This window comes from Oratosquilla oratoria, chromosome 31 (assembly GCF_046742065.1).
Source record: "Oratosquilla oratoria isolate Oo_2021 chromosome 31, ASM4674206v1, whole genome shotgun sequence".
Taxonomy (NCBI): domain Eukaryota; kingdom Metazoa; phylum Arthropoda; class Malacostraca; order Stomatopoda; family Squillidae; genus Oratosquilla; species Oratosquilla oratoria.
In genome coordinates this window covers 15,166,345-15,194,007 of record NC_134807.1, presented here as the reverse complement: position 1 = coordinate 15,194,007, position 27,663 = coordinate 15,166,345, and the positions used below count along the sequence as shown (strand labels likewise).

Here is a 27,663-nt window from a genome sequence, read left to right as displayed (position 1 = left end):
TCAGCATAGGTCTTAGAGTCTGACAATTTCGCATTCATTCCTAACACACACACACACACACACACACACACACACACACACACACACATTAGAGAGGATCTAATAAAATGGGATAGTAGACATACAAGAGGACACGGAGAGAAAATCAAGAAAGACAGTTATAGAAGGTACCTGAAAAAGAACAGCTTTCCCCACAGAGTAATAGACATCTGGAACAAGTTGGACGAAAAAGTGGTGAGTGCAAAAACAATTCATGAATTTAAAAACAGTTTAGATAAAATGAGATATGAAGACGGGACACTACGAGCATAGCTCCCCTTCCCGTAAAATATAAATAGGTAAATACACACACACGCGCACACACACACATTCAAGAAGGTACAGTACACTTAGAGGGGGGTCTAACACGGTCTAACGCTTCGTCGAACGCGGTTCGACAGACACGTGTTTAAAGTGATGTGTGAACGGGGTAGTTGGTTGTCGAACACGTTCGTTAAACCCCAAATACCCCTTCTTAGTGCTGTAGTGCACTCACCATGAAGGCGATGGAAGTCTTGATCGGGCCTGGCATGAAGAGCTGCTCAGTCTCGTCCGTCCGCCTGTAGTACATCATGAGTCCGTGGGCACTGTACTCACCCGACCATTGGATCAACCTGCGCTCCCGGACACCCAGAGAAGGAAAGATCAATTCATTTATTAAGGATAATGAAAGAAACAAAGGCGTGGATAAAAGAGGAACACAGATATATGTGTTAGATATCACTAAGATATGAAGTAGATCAAGGCATTTGACAGACTCAAAATAACTCCTAAAATAACCTTATTTCGTTAATTAGCAGTACTCCTTCCATGCTTCTCTTATCTAATTTTTTCTCTCTAAGGCAGAGCTTGCCTTTTTGGCCTTATTAGGACTTTCCTATCAACTTATGAGTAGTGATCTCCAGTGATAACCCAAATTATTTGCAACAGTAACAGGATGATGTGTGAATTCACACATAAAAGGAAAAGAAGACACCGCTCTAATTTTTTTCTAATAAATCACCTAAATTTGAAAGCCACATACTTCTTTAGGTAATTAGAGACCCAACTGTCTCATCAACTCACCAACCACCATTGAGGAAGTACTCGTCACTCTCTGCGTCCTTGACGGCGAAGTAATTCGCAGCGTCATCAGTCTCCTCTGCCTTTATGTTCCGAGCTCCTTTCGGGATAGAAACAACCTCGGTATATCCGGATCCTATGGTCTTATTGAAGACACCCCTGTAGGTGACACACTGCGTCCCGTCGCCGTGGCAGAGGCCGCATCGATCTTCCTGTGCCGTGCCTTCTATGGTCCAGTCGCAGGCGACGCGCTGGTAACAGAAGACGAGCAGACTGATGAATTATGCAGCGCGTGCGCAATGCAACATGATCGCAAACGTGATATGTGCCACTTAATTTTCATATAGGTGTGAATACATACACCCACTCGCAACCACAACTACCGCGCGCGCATACAAACACACACACATACACACACCTGGCGTTATAAGAACTTGAGGAACACAGGCATGACTGACCTTGCAGACGCCATTGATGCACATATCGCGCGTGCCGGGTCGGCAGGGCGTCCCGTCGACCACAGTCTCGTCCATGAGGACGCTCACGAACTGCCCTGAGGGCTTACAGTGGAGTTCGCACGGCGAATCTGGGCGTGGGAGAAAAGAATAAAAGATGAAACTGATGCGTATCTCTGTGGTGAGATGACGGAAGAGGCCGTGAAGGTGAGGTTTGCAACAACAAAATAGCCGCGTCACGTGTCGGTGCTGATGATCGTGCAACCAAACGATGGCGTCACGTGACAAAGTAATGTTGGGTGACGGAAGCGTGTGAGGTGACGAAAAATATATTAACATAACTTCCCCTTTGCATCTTGCACAGTTTATAATTACGTCCTTGCCCCATATTAACCCAGCCTTCCATTTTGATATATGCTGTGCTCCTAAACAACTAAAGAAACCGGGTTATGCTCCCAACCGCATATGCTCTCAGCCTCCCTGACTCATGCTGTCTACCTTGCACATCCTCATTCCCTGGCGTGGTCGTCTCATAGCCCCTTCAGTTCCGTGGGTCTCGACCGACATCACTCCCGTTCAGGCTGGAAACCGTTCCTCACCAGAACAGCAGAGCTGAGCGCGTTCCTCGATTCTGGGTAGTGCATCAGCATTCCTGCGTTCCTCCGGCCGCGATTAGTGAGTCCCTGGAATAGCGTTCCTCAAATCTTTTCGCTCGGTTCATTCCTGCGTTCTTGCGCACAGTTTGGGAGAGCTAACACAGGAACGCACCCGGAAAAAAAGACGAACCCTATTTCCAAAATCGAGGAACGCGCCCAGCTCACCTGACCAGAATCGCCTCGCCTTTGCCCTGGCGAAATCAAAGGGGACACTGGAAATCATGAGTGCGCGTGTAGTTGTGTAAAGAAAACGGCCGAGTATTGAGACGACGCCCTGTGAATTTGGACAACCAGGTGTAATCACTTGTAAAGTAAAAAAAAATGTGTTAAATTTGTACGTTCAGCGCATGCAATTCGAGGCTGCAATGTTTCTAGCCAACGGTGACTTATTTGAGTATTAACTTGCTGACATCCCGACAAGAGGTTCTGCTTTGGTGCTCGTTGTGTTTTGTTTATCAGCCTTACCTTCCAGAAAGGGTGGAATTTTGAACAAGTGCAGGAAAAGAAGCCCACAAACTTTAATGAGTGACACAGGGTTACATGTTCTTGGTATAAGGGTAGATATACTGCATTTGGGTATAGATACGTATAAGTAGTGGGAGGTTAATATGAACGACTGAATGCGTTGTATTGTGAGTCTTTGTGTGGCCGCAGAGCACGTAAGAGTAGTGCCTGTGTGGGTCTGAAGACTGAAGAGTAATGCCATGAATGGAAGGAGAACCGGATGGAAAGTGACTGATTAAAAAAAAAAAAAAAAAAAAAAAAAAAAAAAAAAAAAAAAAAAAAAAAAAAAAAAAAAAAAAAAAAAAAAAAAAAAAAAAAAAAAAAAAAAAAAAAAAAAAAAAAAAAAAACAGACTTACTGTCAGCAAGAACGGGAAGCCAGGTGACGTTTTTCCCTTTGTACGGCTTGGAGTCGTACTCGGAACATTGCACGGCGCGGAAACTGACGCCGTTCTCGGGGCAGTCCTGCGGGCGGGAGACAAAGGAAAAAACACACCTTTATTTGCTACCACCAAAGACGAACCCAATCTTAAAAGGGTTGAAACGCGTTCAGTTACTTTTATATTGTAAAATCCATTGTATAAGTAATAGCATTGCCTCCACTGACCTGAGTATTGCAGATCCGGTACCGTTTTCGATCTCCAGTGCAGTAGGAACCTCCGTTGGAAGGCGGCGGGTTGTTGCAGGGGCGTATGGCCACCTCCACGCCCGCTCCGCAGGTCCGCGAGCAGGGAGACCAATCCGACCACTCGCCCCAGCTCCCATGGATGGCCGCGGGCCGCTCTCCCATCGTCACGCATTTTCCGCTAGAGCACCACTGCAGAAAGGTTAGGGGGAGGCGTAGTTTTCAATGTGCAATGGAAGGTGAAAACATAGTCAAAGCTTCAATGTGTATGTGTGTGTGTGTGCACGCGTGTGAATACGTGTGTGTATGTGTGCACGTATCAAGCCTATACACATTACATATAGTCTAATGGTTAAACACACACACAAATACACACATACACACAAGCACACACGCACGCACGCACACACACATTAAACAATACACACACACACACACACACACACACACACACACACACACACACAATCACATCCACACACAATCACATACACACACACACAATCACACACACACACACACACACACACACACACACACACACACACACACGCATCCACACACACAATCACATATGCGAGACCACATTACTATGCTTACACATATTCATATGGACAGATGAATGGAAGCATATCCTAACGAAAAATTCTCTCTTGCTGCTCCACTTGGGCACAAGAGAAGTAAGAGGGTAAGGAAGCGGGAGAGCTGTTTTTTGAAAGGAAACGCACCTTATGTTTCTCGCACTGCGTTCCTTCGGCGGCGGGCTCGAGGCGCGAGATGCACCTGTGTTCGATCTGGCACCAGAGTGCCTGGCACACCAGCTCGATGCCGTTGCAGTGTTTGGCCGAGGGGCCGTAGATCAGGCGGCACTGGTGGTCGGCGTCGTACATGGCGCCCGGCGGCAGTGCCGGGAACTCGTACTCCAGTTCCGTGGGCTCGTCGTTCAGGCACTTGCCCCACTCCCGGCTGTATGGAGAGGGACGGGATGGAAAGAAAGTATCTTAGGCAGGTGAAAACGATGCGCACCACTCCTGGTATCTGTTTGCTTTGTGTGTATGTGCGTGTGTGTATGTGCGTGTGTGTGTGTGTGTGTGTGTGTGTGCATGTGTGTGCGCGTGTGTGTGTGCGTGTGTATGTGTGTGTGTGCATGTGTGTGCGCGTGTGTGTGTGCGTGTGTGTGTGTGTGCGCGTATGTGTGTAAATACGTATATGTGTTTAACTAATTGTATTTACCTGCTTGTTCTGTGCAGGAAAATATCTACCCTCCTAGATCCCGTCACTGTCTTCATTTTCCAAACTTGGATTTAGATTTATTCATGTTCATTGTACTTGACTATTGTTCTTAGGTTATTTCAAAATTTGATGTATTTGTATATAAAGCTATGACCCCTTATACCCCACAGGCTCCATGTCCTTTTTCTTTATCCATCTCTTGTTACTCTCTCCTTCCAGACATCTTCGCTCTCCACTTCCCTTCTTTCATTGTTCTGAACACACCAATTATGTCACCTTTCTTTCATCTTTCTTGCAGTAAGGGGACGTTTAGGTGATGATACTCACTCAAGGAAGTTGGTGATCTCGGTACGGCTGCAACTGGACCAACTGAAGGGGACGACGTCAGTGGAGATGTGTGGAGCCATCACGTGCTGGGTGATCCCGTACTCGCTCTTGCACCCGTTGTGCGGGCCGTCGTGGGGCATCCCGAAGCTGCATATGTCAGTCAGCGGGGATCGGTTGGGTGAGAGGGAGCAGGAATGGGATGGTTGGGATGGAAGGTAGGAACGGAGAGGTTGAGATTGCGGGGAGAAAAAAGATGTTTAATTAACACGAGATTTGTTTATCAACTCGAATAACACCAGTTACATAAACTTCACTCCCATTATAGTGACGCAACCATCTGGTTCTTGAGAGTGGAAACACACTGAGCTTGATTCTTGACAACAAACCGCCTTTTTCTTTCTTCGTGGCAGTGCAACTTTATGTAATACTTTATTGTACCTCAACCCTTTCACTGCTGTTGGCGACAGTATTGTATCTTTTGGCAGACAACAAGCGATTCTTTGCGGCCGAGGAACACCTATCCCTCACTCCTCCCCACCCCTGACCACCTCAGTTCACTCTCTCACGTATAGTCATCACGATTTGCCTTACATGGAAGAAGGCAGTTAGCCTATTGTAGGTGTCGTCCAGCCTCTCCTCAACCTTGGGCTGTTGCCACATCTGCCAGAACTTGCCCTCCCCCCTCCCGCCCTGTTGTTCTTGATGATTTGGGCTGTTGCAAGATACTTGAAGGAAATATTTAATCCTTTAGATGTCTACCGTGCACACGCGCGCACGCACGGATTAGTACAGGACTGAACGTCCAATGTCTCCAGAGAACTCCCAAGGGACTACCTATTGTGTTTGATTTCACAGCGGGCATTTGGGCCAAGCACGTCTGACTTAACGCGGTTATCTGGGCCGAACGTCTGGACACCTGTGTCAGACATTGCCAACTGCAGAATCAGCATACAACCAATATATATTTTTAAATGTGTTTCCATTGCTTGTTTATCAATCACTTATGCATAAATACTGAGCGTCCATACTCAGTTCATGCATTGTACATTGTAGAAATAGAGTAGACCTAGATAGTAGAGAACAGAATGTATATAACTCCCTGCTGTGGCAACAGCCAGCATGTGCATATAAATACCACCATTGGCAACCGCCAAAGTTTTCCTCGGGAAATGCTCCAAGAATGTAGATAACTCATGACGAAGAGATTGAAGACCAGAAACCACAACTTCGTTTGTCTCAACGCCTCTAAACTAAAAGTAGATCACAAACAACAAATCTACAGGGCTCTCGTCCTCCGACCCTAATCTCGTGAGATTATTCTTTTCCTCTGAGTCTCCCTCACCAAACCACTACCCACGTTCATCTCCTTCACATCCTTCCCGTCCTCCACAGCCTCCACATCCCCCCTCCAAATGACCACTCCTCCCCTCCGGAAATTATTGCTCCCTCCTATTTCTGCATTCCCTTCCTCTTTGCAGTTCGTGCATCTTCTTCCACCTTTGACACATGCACTGTCTACAATTTTGCTGCGCGGACGCGCAGATGCAGCTACAACTACTACTAATACAACCATGTCTATTACTACTACCACTACTAATGTTACTACTGCTTCTGCTGCTTTTGTTACCATTACAACCCCAACTACAACTACTACTACCTCCATACCCGCTGGTAACTTGGTAGTGAGATTCACTGGTTTGTGATTGTGTCGCACATTCGAAATTCTATTCTGGCTAACACCAGGCGACTCTTACTTAGCCAAGGGAAAATTCCGGGCGCCAAGGGGCTACTGAACAGACTTACTTGTGGCCGACTTCGTGGGAGATGGTGTAAGCGATCTGGAGGCCCGTGTCCTCGTTGACGTTGCACGAACGGAGGGGCTGGCACATGCCTGCGATCTCAGCCACGCCGAGCGTCGAGCATCTATCCGTCATTTTGCTGCAAATGTTGTACCTGCAACCAAAAAGAAACACGTCTGCCACTAATACATGTGTCTACAACTGCCATTCCCACACCATCTGGTATAGTATCCCAGTGGTTCCCGAACCGTAGTACTCGATGTGGTGGTCCCAGGAGCGCTCTTTGCGTCCTCCTGTACGGCTGTGGCATACACAGGCAGGTAGATACCTTTGCCTGGCACTGGTCAATGCCTTGAGATATAAGGTGTCAAAGGACGAAACAGTTTTGGAGAGGTAAGCCAGGAGAACTACTCATAAAAGTTCCAAAGATAAAAAAAAGATAAAAAAAAAAAAAAAAAAAAAAAAAAAAAAAAAAATAATTAAGTACAGAAGTTTCACCTTCCAAGTTTCCTTGCAGCAGTTGGACCAAGATTAAAGTCCATGATACCTTGTTTCTTCGATGAAAATGGGTAACAAAATAACAGAAAAACAGAATTAGATTGCTTTACATATATACGTCACATACACACTTAAAGACACGTCTTGAATAATAAGATCTTAATGAACGCAGCCTCAAGTCATTGTCACATGCGGTGAAAATACCTAGAAGGCTAGACAGATCGACAGACAGGGAGATAGCTATAGCGGACAGACAGACAAACAGATAGAGAGACGGGCAGATATGGCAGACAGACAGACAGACAGACCTGTGGGAGGTTTCTGAGAGACGAGGAATGTGAGAGCTGGAGAAGAACTACCGAAGTTGGTGTCATCATCCGTGCTTACCTCGTAATGAGAACGGCGACGTCGTGATGGTACGGGTGTTCCTCGGAGGACGGATTCACTATCATCTGCCACTCACAGAAGTTCTGGAGGGTGTTGTCCGCGTGGTGGCTCACCTGTAGCTCCTCCTGCAAGAGTGGCAAGGGCCACAGCACGGGCGTATGCGCAGTCGTGGTGGTCAATTTGGTTGGGCATCAGCAATCGGGTCGGGATCCAAGCGCAGGGAAAAGAGAGAGCAAGTCAACAATCAACTAGATGCCACACACTCGAGGACATGTCATATTATATCAATTGTCCAAGGTTTGTTTTGTGTACATACGAATCTGGTTGGAGAGAAGGAAGAAAATATATGTTTTCTCTTTTCGTGTCCAGACGCACTCTTTTGTATGGAAGGAAAAACAATGTGCCTGTCGGCGCGTCCTGGGTAGAGGTGGGTTTCCTCAGTGGGTGGGAGGTTTATGTGTGTGTGTGTGTGTGTGTATGTGTGTGTGTGTGTGTGTGTGTGTGTGTGTGTGTGTGTGTGTGTGTGTGTGTATGTGTGTGTGTGTATGTGTGTGTGTGTGTGTGTGTGTACACACATTCCCGGTCGCTATTATCTAGCAATCGACATGTCTCACTGATCTCACTTGCCATTATGTATGTCGAGGTCTGCCTGCCATCCTCCTCCTTGTCATACATGTCTTTATACTCAGAATACTTAATATTCCCTCGTCTACGTTTTCCCTCCTCCGCCTCTCCGCCCTCCTCCTTTTCCTGTGTCCATGACAGTCTTTGCGCAACACAAGATAATCAATTTCATCACGAGGAACTTCTTGGTTCTCTTCCTCCCCTTATTCCTTTTTCTTCTTTCTTCCTTCCTTTGTGTATTCCTGTCTTCGTAGTAACCTTTCAACCTTCATTTATCTATGACCCTCTCTTCCACAATCCAACCCGCTTCTTTCCATCTCTGTCTCCCACTTACATATACGGGCTATGGTTGAGACGCAATATACTGTAAACTGTAAAGGGTTTTTGAGGAACGGTGCTGATTATTTTATTTGACTTCCCCTGCGCGTATCCGGGTCATTCTTCCCGTAAAATCTTCGAAGGGCCCTGGGCACCCTCCCCTTCTAATAGAGGTGAGGGCGTGGACAAGCCTGCCGCCAGTTTTGATCAACAGACCATAGACACAACAGCAGACGCCTTCGCCTTCAGTCACTCGACCACTGGATCGGAACGGAGTCGTCGTACTCATAGAATGTGTGTATGTGTGTGTGTGTGTGTGTGTGTGTGTGTGTGTGTGTGTGTGTGTGTGTGTGTGTGTGTGTGTGAGAGAGAGAGAGAGAGAGAGAGTGATTCACAATTCACCATGGTCTTGGATCACATGTTAGACTCGTGATCGACAGCCATTTCCCTCCCGGAAGAGAGCTCAGAGCTCATACATGACCGATCTCTGGGTTATATTGTGACCTTACACGCACACACACACCCAACTCCCCGCCCACGAGAGTTGAAGTAACGATTCGCAGGGTAGCGATACTGAAATTATTTCAGCCCTGGGCGGGATTCGAACCCGGACCGCAGTAGTGGCAGCCGGGAACTCTAACCTCCGCGCCATCAAGTGTGTATGTGTGTGTGTGTGTGTGTGCGGGCGCGAGAGCGTCTGTGTGCCTGTGTGTTTGTGATTGTTATCGAATTGTATTCACACAATTGTAATATATAGGACAGAGGCTATATTCCTGGGGCCATGTCTTTTTCTCCAATTAACATATCTATTTTTTAATTCACTTCTGGTTTTGGCTTGGGCTTTGTCAACCTCTAAGCTCGTCTTGGTATGCTCTAATTCTAAACATTTTGCAAAGAATTCTCCGACAACATTCGAATACATAGTTGGCATAATTCTACAAAACTAATTTCAAGTACTGTAAGAGCCAAGTCGCCAGCTAGCGTAACAATGGTGGAAATATGGCTCAAGATGAGGAGTAATTCCCCTGTCGACCGCCAGGGGTAGCAAGAGTGAGAATTAAATGCGGGATGGGCCTTTCTTGTACTCAGAGAGGAGTGGCCTTGAGTCAGGGTACATACCACTCATTGACCTGCACGTGCGTGAATGAGAAATGTCACTTCTGGTTGAACACTCCCTGCAAAGCCGGGGAGGGTCACACAACACAAACATCTCGTCCGCTGCCACTTGTCTCTGAGACTCTTCCCTCTTCCTTTCTCCCCCGCTTCCCCCCGCCGCACCACCGATTTAATAGCGCCTTATCGTCACCAGACAACTTTTTCCTAGTCCATATTCTCTCTCTCTCTCTCTCTCTCTCTCTCTCTCTCTCTCTCTCTCTCCCGCGTTTCCTTTCTCCCTCCGTCCGTCCCTCCCTGTTTCTCTCTCTCTCTCTCTCTCTCCCGCGTTTCCTTTCTCCCTCCGTCCGTCCCTCCCTGTTTCTCTCTCTCTCTCTCTCTCTCTCTCTCTCTCTCTCCCGCGTTTCCTTTCTCCCTCCGTCCGTCCCTCCCTGTTTCTCTCTCTCTCTCTCCTTCACACCCACACATACATTCACGCATGCACGCACACACACACACACACACACACACTCACGCACACAAACACACCCACACACACATACATATATGCAAACATACACACACACACACATACATATATGCACACATACATACATATATGCACACATGGTCGACAGAGATGATTTAATAAAGTGGGATAAGAGGAAAACAGGAGGATATGAAAAAAAAACTCAAAAAGATAGTTATAGAAGAGATCTGAAAAAGAATAGTTTTCCACGCAGAGTGGTAGATATCTGGAACAAATTGGATGAGGGAACAGTGTGTGCAAATACTATACAAGAATTTAAGAACAAAATAGATGCTGAAAGATACAAAGACGGGTCACAACGAGCAGCTCTCTTCCCGTAGATACACACACACTCACACATACCCACACACATACGCGCATACCAAAAAGTGGAAAGTACTGGAAATGGGCAATAGTAGCAAGAGACCATCAACTATTCCTTAGGAAGTGAACCCATTACATAAACAAAAGAGGAGAGAGATTTGGGATTGTTGATAAAAGACAACCTGTCACCTGACATATCAGCAGGATTGTGGGAGACATACGAATTACTGTAGAAGATCAAAGTAGCGTTTCACTATATGGATAAAGAGATGATGAAAAACTCAGCGAAACCCTGATCTATTGAGCAAAGGATTTGTGTGTGTGTGTGTGTGTGTGTGTGTGTGTGTGTGTGTGTGTGTGTGTGTGTGTGTGAGGTCACAGTATTACCAGCAGATCGGGCCATATATGATCTCTGGGCTCTCATCCTGGAGGGCAATAGCTGTCGATCACGAATGCAACACGTGACACAATGTCATGGTGAACCACGCACGCGCGCATACACACACACACACACACACACACACACACACACACACACACACACACACACGAGTCCAACACGTGATCCAAGGTCACGGTGAATCACACACACACGCGCACACAAAATTTTTATATATTTTCCTCTGGCTGCTGCCGAATTTCCACAATAGAAGAAGTTGAAGTTATTAAAAAAATAAAAAAAAACTCCTGCAGTCGATGACATATGCCGTTGTTTGATCAATGGAGGCACAGAGACGGGACCACACGAGCGTAGTTCTTATCCTTCAGTCAGGAAATACACACACTCTCACAGAGGCTCTGGTCACGAGTAGGCTTTATCCGGAGAAGCTTCTTCAGGAGGCGGTCGCGGCTTCCATCTGGCACTTCTGCCCCAACCGGCAGATGCCTCCCCTAACCAGCAGCAATCTGTGCCTTGTGGCCTGTCTCCATTAGCGTCAACACTCCCCCTACAACGGCCCTTGGCCACCACCATTAACCAACGCCCTCTGGCACAGGTCGGTAGCCTTCCCCTGGCATGTGCCCCTTTCTAGGAGCAATAAACAATTACTCTTCCCCTCCCCTCCTCTCCTCTCCTCTCCTTCTTGTCATGCCGTGCATCCACACCAGGTCCGTCTGTAATCGGCTGCATTTGAGTTGTTGTTGTTGTTGTTGTTGTAGTTGTTGTTGTGTTTGTGGGCACGGCGTCATGTCCCTGCTGCTGCCGACGTCGCCGTCGTCGTCGCGACTGTCTGGTTGTTGCCTTTTTTCGGTGGACTTTGGGATAGTGACTTCATCCTCGTGAGGCGGGTCTCCGCCGATTATGTTATTATGACACTGTTTAGCCCTGCGTGTTTTTCTCCCCCCCTTTTTTTTTTTTTACATATTTTTCTTGCTATTCTGTAGTGCAGGTCAACAATATGCCACTGCTCTCTCTCTCTCTCTCCTTCGCAGCTTTCATTTACTCTTTCAGATAAGCCCTTGGGATGAAGAACAGAGCCCATTACAAGCCTTTCGGGGATCTACACATGCAACGCGATACATTTGTAAACCACAAGTTTCTGATACTTTGGGTTTGGCCACTTGGCACCTATGTTGGGTTTTTCCTGGTACACTCTCCATATGGTTACGACGCTGAAGCACACCAAGATAACACCTTAGGGGAAAAACGCCCCTTCTTGGCCCTTCTTCACGGTCTGCTGACCAGCAAGGACCTCTTGATCCTGTTGTTGTTGTTGTTGCTGCTGTTGACGCTGTTGTAAGAAGCTTCTGTTTCCGGCAAAAAGGAAATTGGCTCACGTCATCCTCGAGGGAACCAGACACGAAGGACCTTATCTAAACTCGTCCTTGAGTGGTCACCCTTCATCTCTTTGCTACCGGAGGTGTTGCGTGCAGCCAAGAAGAAGAAGAAGAAGAAGAAAAAAAAAAGAGAGAGAGAGAGAGAGAGAGAGAGAGAGAGAGAGAGAGAGAGAAAAGATAACCGCCACTCAGTAAGGACGGGATTGAGGTGGTTGATGTGAAACATGAAACTCTGTTTATTTCTCTGCAAGGCTCATGCTGTAGTTAAATGGTGTAAGAGGCCACCGCAAGTCTGTAGAGGCCTCATCCTACCCTGCCTGCAGCAACCTAGCCGAAACTTTCACCCCTTCTGCATCGGGTGACACAATTCGTTTTATTTTATTTTTTTGGGGCGCCATTTCTGCTTTACTTGTGTCCATGGCATCTCCTTGATAGCGAAGGATTTCGTGTCTGTCTTAACCAACTCTTTCTGTACTCTGCAGCATTTTTCTATTATTCTGTCTAACGTTAACCTATTTTATTCACCTCTGTGTAGACCCTTAGTGGGTGAGGGTTTGCTCATTGTATAAATGGGCCGGCTGCAGTCTTCGAATCTCTTCGTCTCTTCCTCGAGCTTTGAGAGCTTTGAGAGCGCAGTCCTTGAGCAAATCAGCAAGTATTCCTGGCAAGAGCGCGGTTGGGGACACTACCGTTATGTGCTAGGAGCCTGACAAGCATTTTAGGTTCATTTACGCCTCGGCTTTGGAAGCTTCCCGCCATAGTTCCTCGTCCGTTTTCCCTCCAACGTTTTCTTTTTGGACAAGAGCCTCACTTAACGGCTCCAGAGCCGTTTCGGCTTCTAGCAAGCTTGGTCTCCTTCCTACTGTTGCTCTCTAGTTTCGTTATGTCTGTACTCTGGTAACCATGCAAATTAATACAGAGAAATGAAAATGGTTTAGCCACCATGCAGAGCCTGTGATGTGTGTTCACTACATTGATATATTCCCTCTGATAGGCAGGCTTCCTGCCAGTCGATTCAGCCTTTCTCGCTGCATAGTCAGCGAAAATTAAAATTTGATTAAATTAATTTAAATTGATCCAAATGAATTAAAAAAGTAAAAAAAAATATTGATCTATTCTCAATTAATCTGCCAATTCAAATCGCATTGTGGACGTCAGAACCAGTAAGATATGAACAATTATGATAGTGTTAATATTAACCCTTTCTCTATGCAGGGAGTTTACCTTGCCTGAATGAAGGGTGTGAGTGAAGAACAAGGGGAAGATTTCATCAAGAAATAGAGATGGAAAGAAGATACCAGGGAAGATGGAAAAATAGTATGATGGCTGACTACTGCTGGACGATGTACCGTGAATGTCCAACAATTTCTTACAAAGGGAAAAGTTCCAGGCGTTATTTTCAAGTGAAAAAGAAAATGTTTTGATGTGATAAAACTTAAAAAACATTGAAGCATGTTTTACTTGTACTTGTGCCATCTATTTTTATTAGTTTCATTTTGTGCTACTATATCTGCATTTACCGATAAATTGTTGTATATTTTATCATCAAATTATAGAAAACCGTAGGTGATGAGAAAGAACTGTTTTGATATTTGTAATTAGCACCCCAAAAATATGTAAAGTAACACAAAATTATCAAACCATTTTACAAAACGATTCATTTTGCAGACCTGCGAAAGGTTACTTTACAGTTAAATATCATGTCATGTATGATAAAAATTATAAGGTGCATGTCATGTATGATAAAAATTATAAGTTGCAATATAAAAAAACTCGTATGTCGTGCTATGATTACCCTAAGGTGAAAATAGTATGATGTGCTATGTATACCGTGCAATTTTACATTGTCACACTGGTTGTCATGGTAAAGAAATAGCATATCGCAACATGGCTTCTGTACGGTGAAAGGAATATACCGCGCCTGTTGAAATTAACAATGTTGCATTTATTGTTACCGTACGGAGAAAATTCATGCATCAAGGTCGTCATATGGTGAAAATAACAGATCACGCTATTATTACTGTATTATTTGTACGGTGTGAGGGCCTAAGAGAGATTGAATAAAGGAACTGCGTTGGATTTGTGTGATGTCGTCATGATAACACAACGTTTATATGAATGGTGAGTGGTAAGAGAGGCAAACACAAGAATCCTACGTAGAGATGGGTAGAATGGGAAATGAGCCAGTCGTTGTTTGCGGATGGCATTGAGCTTGTGGCTGATTCTGGTAGCTGAGCTTGGAATGGTGTGCGAGAAAAGAAAGTTTCGAGTGAATGTGATTGGATCCTTAAGGAAAAGCAGGTTGAACGTGAATGTGAAGGATGAAAGGGTGGAGGAAGTGGAAATCTGTATATATCTGAGGTCGCATGTGGCAGTAAATGGAGTAGATGTGGTGAGTTACACAATAAAAAACGAATAGATATCTGGGTGGAATTAAAAGCGTTATTTGGAGATGAATGCAAAGAGAAGCGTTTTATGAAGGAATGATTGTACCCATGGAATGTACAGAAGATACATGGAATACAAGTGAGGCAGAGATGAAAAGACTGAATGCATAACATGCAGTGGGAAATATGTAGGCGAGGAAGAGCATGTGGAAAGGTGTCGCGTATGGCAGAACAACGAATGCTGAGATGGTTTGTGCATATGGGAAGTAGTAATAAGGAAAATCTAACAAAGAGTGTACAGAAAGCAGAAGTGTATAGAGAGAACTCAAGATGAAGACTGAGAATGGGATGGATGAAGTGCGGCCCGAAGGAGTTTTCTTATTTGCCCCATAATAAATTTTCTGACCGGAAGATGAGGGATGTGACCTTATGGTGGCAGTGGTGGAGGGAGGGGGGAACTGTGCCTTGCTGCATTGCTTTCCACGACAGCAGTGTGGCGGAGAACAAGGGGTCGTTGAAGGGGCTTCATTTGTCTATGATGTGGGAAAAGGGACTTTGGTTCATGTAATATAATGAATAAATAGCCACGTGAATGAATGAGTGACTTAATGGATAGATGAATGAACAAACGAATAAATCAGTTTAAAGGCGAATGAATTAACACATGAATGAGTTAATACTTGGGCAAATAAGTAAATATATAAATGATTGCGCTAAAAATAACTTTGGGTTACCAAGACAACAGTCTCTCTGCCTGGACTCAAATCTACCCCCATTCAACCACATCCTCTTCATCCCTCAGTTCTACTTCATCGTCTCCATTCTACGTCATTGTAATTCCTTAGCAGATAGAAATCCCGAGGGTCTACCCACCCATCCTTGCATGTCATCTCCGTCCCATAGGAACGCCTTCGCCGGATTAACATTTGACAGTGTCTTTCGGCATCTCGGGCAAATCCCTGAGGACTGGCGTCATGTACTGTGTTCACATGTGGGAGATTTTTATCACGACGAAGACGGCATTCCTGTGTCCTTCAACAGTACATAATGAAAACTGGCACAGACATGTACACGCGGAAACGTGCATCCCCCGTAATTAGATAAGGGTGCATGTTGGCGCACATGTAGTCACAAACTCTCTCTCTCTCTCTCTTTCTCTCTCTCTTACACACACACACACACACACACACACACACACACACACACATTTAAATTCTTTATCCATGTTGATGACATTATGTATGGTATGACAAGCTATGACATCGCGTTTGCAGATGATGCAAAAACCATTACAAGAATGAGAAGCAAGGACCGTCAACTATTGAATACGAAACCAATTCAATACAGAAAAACGCAAGATTTCGAAAATGGAGAATAGATCAAAAAGCTCATGACTAAACTATTCTTTGAATAATGAATCCATAAAAAAAAAAATGCAAAAGAGAAGACATATTTGGGACAATCTGTCACCTTACAGACATATCAGCAGGTACTCAGAATTTCACGTGAGGACGAAAACACAGTCACACATGTATAGGTACAAAATCGTACACACACACAGACAGACACACACACACACACATACAAAAAAACGCCAGCTAACGTCAATTGGATGAGAAGCTTCCAGAAACGGAATGGGCTGTCGGGCACTTACCTGGTAGTGAACATCCTCGAGGAGGAAGATCCTGACCACGATGATGTTGACCGCGTTGCCCAGCGTTGCGTCGTGGTAGATCGTGGAAACCTGTTGTATTGGTTAGAGAAGAGGGGAAATTGCAGTCAGTGAGGAATCTCTTTTTGAGTACTTACAGTATCCCCCCCCCCGCCTCCGCTGTACGTTTATACTTTGAAGTCTACTATATCAAATCGAAGTTCCTACATGTTGTTTACGCTCTTCTGTTGTACTGAAGAGATTCACTTTCCCTCTTATCTGCTGTAGTACAGCTGTCATGACCAAACTTTAACTTTTTTTTTTTTTTTTTTGTAAAGTGGGCACATTGACCGACGAAATGACCTGACAAGACAAATTTCATCTAGGATTCTAGAGCAAACGACCTAATTAGGCATTCACTGCCCAAGTCCATCTGCTGGGAAGACATGCAAACTTTTTCCCGTCTTATTGAACCACAAGACACACACAAACACACACACACACACACACACACACACACACATATATATATATATGTATATATATATATATATATATATATATATATATATATATATATATATATATATATATATATATATTTTTTTTTTTTTTTTTTTTTTTAATTTCCGTTGAACAAGATATCTTTTCAGAAACCACTGGTTGTCGTGCTATCTACTATTTATGCATGACACCAACAAACTCTCTCCCACGTACCATATTCATCACAGTGAGGATGTAAGTCTTGAGGTCTTCGTTGGTGTAGTAGTCCACCATCTCCTTGTCGGCCACAACCAAGACCTCCACGTTTCTTTCCATGCTCACGCTCCTCTTCCTCCTCCTCCTGCTGCTGCTGCTTCTCTTGCTCCTCCTATTTCCCTGACCTTTCTCGCCTTCCGCCCGACCTTGATCGGCCTCGGGGATCCCGTTCCCGACCTTGGCGACGACTTCCGGAGTCAAGGTCCACCACTCGTGACCTTGTCCTTCACGGGCGGGTTGGCACTCGTGTCCTTCCGGACACTTTCTCCCTTTCATCCTGGACTGTCGAAGTTGAGCTTGCTCCTCCTCCCAGGCCTCCCGATTGCGTAGGGCTTCCTCGTAGGAGTCTGAAAAAAAAAAAAAAAAAAAAAAAAAAAAAAAAAAAAAAAAAAAAAAAAAAAAAAAAAAAAAAAAAAAAAAAAAAAAAAAAAAAGTTAGATCTCTTGGAGAAACCCAGCGGAGAAAGTCTGCCCCCCCCAAAAAAAACAACAACAACTAAGAACTCTTGGAGAAACCCAACGGAGAAAGGAGAACTAAGAAGGGAGAGACAGAAGAGTGAGGACAAGAAAAGAGACCATAAATGCGAGGGAGAAAGTGAGAGAGAAGAGAAATAAAGAGAGAGGAATCAGAGGGAGAGACAAAGGGATAATAATAGGAAATGGCAATAAGGAGGAAGAGGAGTAGGAGGAGAAGGAAGACTAGAAGGAGGGAAAGGAGGCGGGGGAGGAAGAGAGGAGGAGAAAGAGGAACAGGGGAGCAGGAGAAGGTGAAGGAGAGAAAAGAAGAGGAGTAGGAGGAGTAGAGGAAAGGAGAAGAATGAGAAAAGGAGGAGAGGAGTGGAGAGGAAGGTGGAGGAATAGGAGGGGTAAGAGGAGAACTTGGGTGAAGATGAGGAGGAAGGAGGAGGAGGAGGAGGAGGAGGAGGAGGAAGAGGAGGGGGAGGAATGGGAGGAGGAGGAGGAGAAGGAGGGAGAGGAATGGGAGTTTGAAGAGTATAGAAGGAGGAAGTAAGAGGAGGAGGAGAAGGAGGAGAAGGAAGAGGAGGAAGAAGAGGGGAGAAGAAGTGGAGAAGGATGGAGGAGAAAGCAGAAGAGTTCTAGGAGAGGTAAAAGGAGGAAGAAGAGAAGCAGGTGAGGATAAGGTGGATTAGGAGGAGGTCAAGGAGGAGGAGGAGGAGGAGGAAGAGGGGAAAAGGATAGAAGGAAAATGTGAAAAAGTAGGAGGAAAGATAAAAGGAGGAGACGGTAAAGCAAAGGAGGAAATGTGGATAAGGAGGAGAAGGAGGGGGAGAAGATGGAGGAATAGTAGTAGTAAAAGGAGAGGAAACAGGGTGAGGGCGAAGAGAAGGAAGAATAGGAGGAAATGTAATAGGAGGAAAAAGAGGAGCAGGGAAAGAGAAAGTGAAGGAGGAGGAGAAGGAGGAGGAGAAGGAGGAAGAGGGGAGAAGGAGTGGAGGGGAGGGCGGGGGAGTAGGAGGAGTGGTAAAAGGAGGGGGAAATGGGTGAGGGTGAAGAGAAGGAAGAATAGAAGGAAAAAGAGGAGCAGGGAAAGAGAAGGTGAAGGAGGAGAAGGATGAGGAGCGAGAGCAAGAGGAGGCGAAGGAAGGTGAAAAGGGAGGAGGAAGAGGAGGATGAGGAAGTGCAGGAGGAGAGGAGAAAGACGTGAGAAGGAAAGGAGTAGAAGGCGGAGGACTAGGGGTTAAGATGAGGAGGAGATGGAGGAGCAGGAGAAGAGAAGGAGGAGAATGAGGATAAGGAAGAGATGGAGGAGAAGGAGGAGAGGGAAGGAGGACTAGCAGGAGGAAGAGGAGCGGGATGATGATGAAGAGGATGAGGGTGAGGAGCGGTAGGAGGAGAAAGGAAGATTAGCAGGAGTAGGAGGAGGAGCAGCAAAATCAGGAGAGGAGGAGGAGGAGGAAGAGGAGGAGGAGGAGGAGGAAGAAGCTCAGGAGGAATAGGAGGATCAGGAGAAAGAGCAGGAGCAGAAGTAATAAGTAAAGGAGGAGAAACAAGAAGAGGAGGAACACGAAGAACAAAAGTAGTACTAGTAGAAGCAGGAGGAGGAGGAAGAGGAGGAGTAGGAAGAGGAGGAAGAGGAGGAGGAAGAGGTGGAGTAGAAAGGAGGAGGAGGAAGAGGAGGAGGAAGAGGAGGAGGAGGAGGAGGAGGAAGAAGAAAGAAGGAACAGAAGAACGTGGAGAGGAAAGAAGAGGAGAAGGGTGTGCAGTGGATGAAGAAGGTTATGTCTGGCAGGGAAGAAGAAGAAGAAGACGAAGGAAAATCAGCAAACATGTGTAAATAGATTCGATTTACAAGCAACGACCGACATAGTCGACCTTTGTCCTAGGTCATACTCGTCTGGCGGTGTTGTTGATGTTGCTGTTGTTGGTATTGGTGGTGGTGGTGGTAGCGACGGTGGTGGTGGTGGGGATAGCAGTAGTGGTGGTGATAGACGCGACTGCTAGTCGCGGGTAATTACGATGGTGCTGTTGAGAGATAGGACGGTGTCTGTGGAAAGGATCTGGCAATGGCGGTAAATCTTTCCGACGTGGTGCAAGGGGGAGAGGATGATGAAGGAAATATTATGACTTGGAAAGGGTTGTAGAGTAATGCAACATACTAAAGTACAATAATGTCAGGGAAATTATTCTGTGGTGCGACATATGCTGATAAGTGACAGCACTACACATGCAAGCAGTCTATGATTATAATTATCTGTGTGGGTGCGTGCGTGCATAGACATATTAAGACGTGCGCGCGCACACACACACACACACACACACACACACACACACACACACGCGCGCGCGCGCGCGACTCGGTGGCGCGGTTGGTAGAGTCCCAGATTGTCAGTACGGTGGTACCGGGGGTACTGGGTTCGAATCCTGCCCAGGGCTGAAATTATTTCAGTATCGCTGCGCTTCGAGTCGTTACTCCAACTCTCGTGGGCGGGGAGTTGGGGGTATGTGTTCGTGTAAGGTCATAGCATTACCCATAGATCGGTCATACGAGCTCTGAGCTCTCTTCCGGGAGGGAAATAGCTGTCGATCACGAGTCCAACACGTGATCCAAAGACCAAGATGAACACACACACACGTGCTAGCACTAAGATCGTGGAACGACAGACAAGGGAAGAAAAAAAAAAATGGAAGAACCAGTACCATAAGAAATCGTTTGTCAAAGATGTGTTCAACAAAAATAAACGTGACTTAGAAGGACGATAAAAGTATCAACCTATATCTAAATACAAGGAGATAAAATCTGATCAACAGGTCTACATTAATTTTCCTCCATGCCAAAATATGGCGGACGAAAAAAGCCACTACTTCTCTATTAAGGTTGGTATCTCGTGGCAAAGAAAATCAGTGACGTTATGTACAGGCTAAAAAAATTGACTTAAGCAGGGGTTACCAGACATACGGATCGGATCAAAGTTGAACATTGCATGTCGCCTGAGGACATAAAAAGGATGAGATGTGTTTACCAGGTGCATGAACTTGATCATGATAATTGTGAGGAGACTAATGAGAGTAATATGAGGAAGAAGCATGACGACCCTTGACTAGGTCGTCGATCTCAAAGGAGAGTGTGTTTATAAACTGTGTTACTAACCACCTATGTAAATAGTTTGATGCATACAAAATATAACTACATGACACTTGACTGTTAATGCATGTATATTCACATCTATTCTTGAAAAATAAGGCTGAAATTCCTAGTTATGTTAGTGTTAGTAGTGTATGGGTTAGTGCACCTGTGTGGTTTATGGAGCTATTGGCTAACTGCCGTTTACAAATGAAATAGACAACCTTGCTATTCTCGAGTATTATTGCAGATTCTTAGCTGTCAAATACATCCAGCGTTGGCCGGGGATAGCCACGACATACCCGACCGTCGCTCTGGAGCAAGGGGAGATTGAAAGGAAAGGATCCTTAGGTCACTGGATACCCGCTATGGAAGTCAACGCTTGCTCACTTCAGGAGCTCACAATAACGCCCCAATCATGGGCTCGTCCAGAGTGCTTGGCTGGGCAGGACTGCCTTCATAGCGACAACAACGTCTTGCTCGGTTGGACATACACCAACCTTCGCAGCAGTAAAGCAAAGCTGAGGATTCGCTTGGGCTTCGCCCTGGGATTACCTGTTTCCCATGTCACTGTATAAGAATGATTCTATAACATACTTTCATTTTTAAGAGGGTTTTTTTTTAAACACTCTGGAACCATCGTCCGAGGAGCGTAAAGCGAGCCCCTATTCTCTTTCTCGTTTCGGTTTTCCTATTTTTTTCTCCTGCCCTCCTAGCCGTGTGTATTTGTAGTGTTTTGGGGGTTAGCGTACTTTGTGAGATTTTTTGTTCGTGTAGGGACACACGAAATTCTGTGGTGATGCTGTTTTCAGTGATATTGGTATCACTTGACACCACTTCCCACGAAGCAGAACTACCCTTATGCGTTATCTACGCACTGAACTCTAATATGTAAACACCATCAAGATAGGTCAACGTAAGCGTTTCACCTAAGAAAAAATTAACGACCCTGGCTACTGGTAAAATAATGAATAGGATTTTACCAAGGACCAATCACTGGGGTCAAATAATGTAAGCCTAGCCCTAGAAAGAGGTGGCTATGGTATTACCGATATATCCTTGGAGACAGAAAGAGAACAGACACTCCAAAACCCGAGTCAGTAGCTCAGGTCTTGTCAACTTCCCCTCCAAAAAAAACGTTACATTTTCATTAACACACTAAAGAAATAAAAACCTAGAAGCTGCTTGTCGACTGGTTGATTCCCACCCTTGGCTCGCTACCCAAGTTCAAAGGAACGAGACGAGTCAACTAACTTCCCAGCTCATAATTCTTGATTCTAATGGGGCGGCATACATAACGAACATCCTGAGACGAGTTAATATCTCCTCCATCCTCCTCCTCCTCCTACCGGCATCAAGAGGAGGAAGGAGAAGGAGGAATCTTTCTCACAGAAGAGAAGGAGTCTCCAACTCAAAATCCTTTTTTATTCGAACAACCTACAAAAGATTACAAAGGCGGAGCATGCCGACAGGAGACCTTTTGGTCCATATCTGGTCCGGATGCGGAAAAATCCTAATAATAATAATAAATAAATAAATAAAAAGTATAATAATGTAAGTATCAAATAAAATACATAAACAAACGCATAGGCACAGTCAAACAACAGGTTATGTTTAGTGAAGTCAGATCCTGTAGTGCAGTGGTTCCCACACGGGGGGTAAATTACCCCTTGGGGGGCAATTTAACCAATTTTCGGTGGTAATGGAGGGGTGACAAAATATATAATATTAAGAATTCTGAAAATTAAGAAGCCAAGAATTCCTCAACTAGCTTCAATCATGCAACACCATCCACCCCATTGATCTTCTCGACATCTTTAGCAATAGTAATTAGAGATGCACAATGTTCAAATACAATAAATATACGAAAATATCTCTAGTGTTTCAATTTAGCACACATATATCAATGTTGACTACATTTTGTGAAAGGGGTAACATGTTTAATGTGGCACGTTAAATTGGGTAACACACTGAAAAAGCAGGGTTTGGTTTCGTTGGGTCTGGTCTAGTTTGGTTTGGTCTGGTGTGATCAAGTTAGGTTTGGTTTGGTCTGGTGTGATCAGGTTTGTTCCGGTTCGGTTTGGCTTGATTTGGTTTAAATTGGCTGGGCTTTGTCAGGCTTAGTGTAGATTTTTGTTCTAATTTAGTTTGGTTTGATTTAGATTTATATGGTACGGTGTGGTCATGATTCGGTTAGATGAAGTTAGGTCAGGTCAGAATAGGTTAAGTTAGCTTAGGCTAAGTTAGGGTAAGCTAGGGCAGGTTAGGTCACATCGGTCTTTTAAACATTAGCACATGATCAAAGAATCCACGACCTCTACTACACAGAATGAACATTCCTGAGATACGACAGGAATCAATATCAACGGAACCAAGGTGCTGGAACAATTTAAAAATGACAACTTGAACAGTGCAATGTTATTCATGTTGAGGAGAATCTCTCTCTCTTTCTCCTTCCGCGTATCCTGTCCCCGGTCCTTTCTCCGCCCTCGCGACCACACACTGCCCAGTCACTGACCTAATTGACATGAGCCTGCAGGTTTCAAGGCCACAATTTTTTTTTTTTTTTTTGCGGGAACTCAAATGTGCTAGTTAATCCTTTGTTGCCCAGGGGTTCCTGTCGCCTAGCGTTTATTAAACTTTTTCGACCAAGAGGTATTTTTGTACCCAGACTTAGAGAGTTCAGCACGCCTTTACTAGGAATTACAACTACCACATTGTTTCATCACTGTATTAGTGCAGAGGTAGAATAGATTATATACTTTGTAATCATTAGTTCTGTTCAATACCTAAACATAAGGGATTACTGTTTCTAGTGACGAGATTAGAGAAAACGAAACAAAGCTAAAAAGAAAGCAAATAATTTGTGTTGTAAAAAACCACATTAAACACGCATCAGTTTGAGTTGTCTTGTTACTTTTGTACTTGGCTTTAGTCGAATTTCATTATCATTCTAAAATTATAAAACTATGGTTTAATAAAAGATACCAATTCAGTAAGTAGTCTTTTAGAAAAATATCGATTTATTTATACTTTCGTATGACTATTGGGAATGCAGGCATTATGACGTCTTACATGTAGCGACCTCCTATCAATAGAATATCTGAAGTGTCATACTGTACAAAAGTCTTCCAGCATCCCCTGGGATGTTGCCACAACAAGTCACGAAAGGCTGCTTTGGAGTCGACGAAAGTGTCTGATGTTAGTTAATCATGATAAAATCTTTCCAAGAGTCCAAGTCGTTCATTTGATTAAGATTTTCGTTTTTTTTTTTTTTTTCCCTTAAATCGAACTAACCCCTGGGATGTTGCCACAACAAGTCACGAAAGGCTCCTTTGGAATCGACGAAAGTGTCTGATGTTAGTTAATCATGATAAAATCTTTCCAAGTGTCCAAGTCGTTCATTTGATTAAGATTTCCGTTTTTTGTTTTTTTTTTCTTAAATCGAACTTGGTTCCAATGACGCGCAAACGGAATGACTGACGGGTGCAGAGCAGTACGATCGGATCACAGCTGTTGGTGACCAAGTGGGTGAGATTAATCAAACACTTAATTCCGCTTGTACTAAGGTCACGCAGATAAATCACAGGTTGAAGTGTATCTCGGTTTCTTGTTCGTCTTCTTTCCCCTCTTCTCCCCCCGCCCCCGTCACCTATCCTTTTCTTTTTCCCTCTCTTGCGCGAGATGGGATAGCGTATTTCCAGCCCAGACACTTTGAGAATGCAGAGACCACAAAGAAAATGTACTTTATGAAGAAAACAATTTGATATCTGAATACAAAAGAGGTACCCGGGTTTTAAGCCTGAATCAATCTGTGACAGTTTTCTATCAGCCCTTTTATGTGTATCACAGGGAGAGAGTAAGGGACGAGAGAGAAGCAAGGCCGGTAATTCGAACGGACGAGGAGGTATGAACGAAAGCAATGTCCTGCGTATCAGGACGGCGTTGTAGTGTTTACAAGGGAGCAATAGTATTGACCTCGGAGGGAGCGAGGGCGTGAAGGTTGGAGGAAGGCGGAGAAGGAGGGATGGAGGAATAGGAGGGAGGGAGGGAGATAGGGAGGGAGGAAATAATTCGTACAGGGCAGGAGTTCTCAACCTATTTCCTCACAATCCACATATTACTTTTCTTTAGCCACTTCAGCGTTGAAAAGCATCGTCAGGTATCCATTTACGAACACTTGTTTTCTGTATCTTGTCCAACTGTGAAGCTCTGTGGTCCACTGGGACAGTGGTTCTCAACACGTTTCCCTTATGAACCCTACACTTTATGTATTGCTGTTCTTCAGTCTACCGGAAACCACCTCATCATTATATCTAATCGTTGCGCTTCCACTAACAACCACTAGTTTCAAGCTTGTGGCTCCACTTGTGATGGTCTGTGGGTCCCTAAAGGGTTACGGACCTCTGGTTGAGAACCACTACACTACGGGTTCAGAACCCCTGGTGCACGTAAGTACGGAAGAACAGTTGTTGAGTCGCAGATAAGGAGTAAGTTGTGCGTGTGATGGACAGTATCGGAATAAGGAACTGGTAGCACGGCGTCAGGAAGCATCTCTGTCAACTTTTTTGAGCACCGTCTAGCAACTTTATCCGGCTGAGAAAAAAAAAACATTCCCTAGTCCCCCCATGCGCATAGTCTGTCTGAGAGTTAATGTGTATTTGCGGGGTGTTCTAAGACCATTCACCCATAGAGGCATCTTCGGAGTCCAATTCCAGAAGGCGAGAACGTCACATGACAGTTTGATGACGCCATTCATTTGTATAGGAAAGTGACGTCACCCACTATGACATCACTATCTCGTGAGGGAAAGTGATATCAATGAGAAACGACCTCTAACTACCGCAGCCCAAGGGAGCAGAGGGGGAAGGGCGTGGGACGTCTGTTCCTCAAGTACATGGCACTGAACGCCAAGATGAGCAATGTCTGAAGGAGACTCCCCGTTGCGTGCTTGAGGTGGGACGGGGGTGAGGGGGTGGGGTGGGAGGGAGGCGATTTGCATGTCGAGTGTTCCCTCCGGTATGCAGGGAAGGGTCAGGAGAAGACTTACGATCCGCGTCGAACCGACGACGAGAATGACACGTCCTTGACCCTGCGATTTTCTTCAAGAACTTTTGCATGGGTTCTTCACGTCAGGCGCGCATCTGCGCAGATGAAGAGTGGGTCTCTGGCGAAAGTCGTCTCAATGGATCGAGACCCACTTGTTGCCCTCAGCTGAATAAGCAGCTCGGTTCTAGCCAGGACAATATTTATAAACGCTTCCACCTGGTTGAAAGAGGAGGGCGAGAAGACGACAGGAGTGTGCTGATGAGAAATGTCGTTACGTTTCAAAGTGGAAGCGTGGCTGGGATGCCCAAAACATAATAATCTTTCTGACTGGCAGCAGAAGTTGTCGGATGATTAATGCATCTGCTACATTGTTGGCCAATACGTTTCCGCTGCAGTGCGAGATAAGAGATATGAAAAACAATAAGTCAGTGGAGGAAATGACGCGGTGATAGAGACATGGAGCGGGATTCTGGTATTATCTGCTGAAGGGGTAGGCTGCATGGGGAGTGAACAGCTTTCACTATAGTCGTCAGCCAAATGTATCTATCATTCCTACAAAGAAAAATCTACCTTTGGAATGTCTTCATTACACTATCCCAACTTGCTCTGAAACGACAGGGATGAGGGAGAGTACTTGCTACTGTGGAAAGAAGATCAGTCTATAAAAACTATGCCAGCAACGGAGTATGCTGACTGACATTGTACGCACTGTTTATTTTCTTCTTTCAGGTATGGGAAACATTTCTCCCAGAACGTGTGGAGGTTAGTGGCATATCAATGTTTATTTGTTTACGTGCCGTTGTTAGAGCGAGACAGGACACTGAATTCAGACCTCCGCTTTTTATGCAAATAGAATTTTTGAACGTCTAAAATCACGTTCACTGCAAACAAGCTGAAAAGAAGACATGCATTTCCACACAGCAATGGTCGTCAATTTGCTTTTCGTAGACTACTCATTTGCATTATTTCTTGGATTCCTGGAGATTATTTTAACACTGAAGAGAATCGTCAGGGATCTACGACCCTACAAGACACTTTTCCCAACCCTAGAACTGATACAGAACTGACGCTCTCTGGATTATGCTGGGCCCTAATGGTAGAAGTTTCAGTTGGAGGAACATCGTCTGGTTTTTGTCACAGAAGCCACTTCGTCGGGAGAATTAAGACAAAATCAAAATATTCCAAAATTCCTCTTCATGTCTGACGAGAGTAGTTGGTTTCCCTTTTTAATTTTCTATGATTCTTTGAGATAAGTTGTCAGTCTAGCGAATTTGGAGACATTTCACCCACAACTGCAAATGTTGTCGGAAGATCCTCTACGCGAGATAAGACACTCCTCTTTGCAGAAGGCGAGTTCAGTCGAAAAAACAAAAACAAAAACAAAAACCTTCGCACGGAATCAAGAACTATCAAAATACACACACAAACAGACGCACATGCACACCGAAAAACACGCGCACACACACACACATACGCATACATACATACGGCCTACAGCTGAAACAACGACAAGGAAAAACAGTTGCAGACTTAACGCTGCCGCTTGTTGTGTGTAGACGGGCTTGTAAACTTGACCTTGTTGTTGTCACAACTGTTGCTTGAACATTTCCCTCTCCTCCTCCTCCTCCTTCTCTTCCTCCTCCTCCTCCTCCGCCTCCTCCTCCTGCTCACACGTTTTACTGGCGGCACATTAGCACATGTTGCCTTTTCATCACATATGCGTGAGCGTATGCATGCGTGCAATATGTCTGTCAAAGTATCCGCCTTTCTGTTGGTTTGTTTGGCTACTTTTTTCAAGTTACATGTCTGTTGGTGTGTGCACGTTGCGTGCGTGTGTGTGTGTGTTAGTGTGAGTGTGCGTGTGTGTGAATGTGTGTGTGTGTTTTAGTGTGAGTGTGCGTGAATGTGTGTGTATGTGTGCGTGTGCGCGTTTGTGTGTGTGTGAATGTGTGCGTGTGTGTATGCGTGTGTGTGTGAATGTGTGTGTGT

At 45.0% G+C, this 27,663-nt stretch overlaps 1 protein-coding gene across 4 annotated transcripts in view; it reads right to left on the bottom strand.

Moving 5' to 3' along the window:
- The window catches only part of AdamTS-B (ADAM metallopeptidase with thrombospondin type 1 motif B), a 187,502-nt gene that overhangs the window by 16,222 nt on the left and 143,617 nt on the right, over positions 1 to 27,663 (bottom strand). For all 4 annotated transcript variants that reach the window (XM_076213340.1, XM_076213339.1, XM_076213341.1 and 1 more), the window contains exons 6-16: positions 17,002 to 17,390; positions 16,288 to 16,377; positions 7,584 to 7,708; positions 6,703 to 6,852; positions 4,900 to 5,046; positions 4,068 to 4,305; positions 3,322 to 3,531; positions 3,074 to 3,179; positions 1,560 to 1,687; positions 1,105 to 1,352; positions 536 to 653 (exon numbers count right to left, since the gene is read on the bottom strand). In XM_076213340.1, coding sequence (XP_076069455.1) covers positions 536 to 653; positions 1,105 to 1,352; positions 1,560 to 1,687; positions 3,074 to 3,179; positions 3,322 to 3,531; positions 4,068 to 4,305; positions 4,900 to 5,046; positions 6,703 to 6,852; positions 7,584 to 7,708; positions 16,288 to 16,377; positions 17,002 to 17,390 — 1,949 coding nt within the window. The remainder of the gene's footprint in view (positions 1 to 535; positions 654 to 1,104; positions 1,353 to 1,559; positions 1,688 to 3,073; positions 3,180 to 3,321; positions 3,532 to 4,067; positions 4,306 to 4,899; positions 5,047 to 6,702; positions 6,853 to 7,583; positions 7,709 to 16,287; positions 16,378 to 17,001; positions 17,391 to 27,663) is intronic.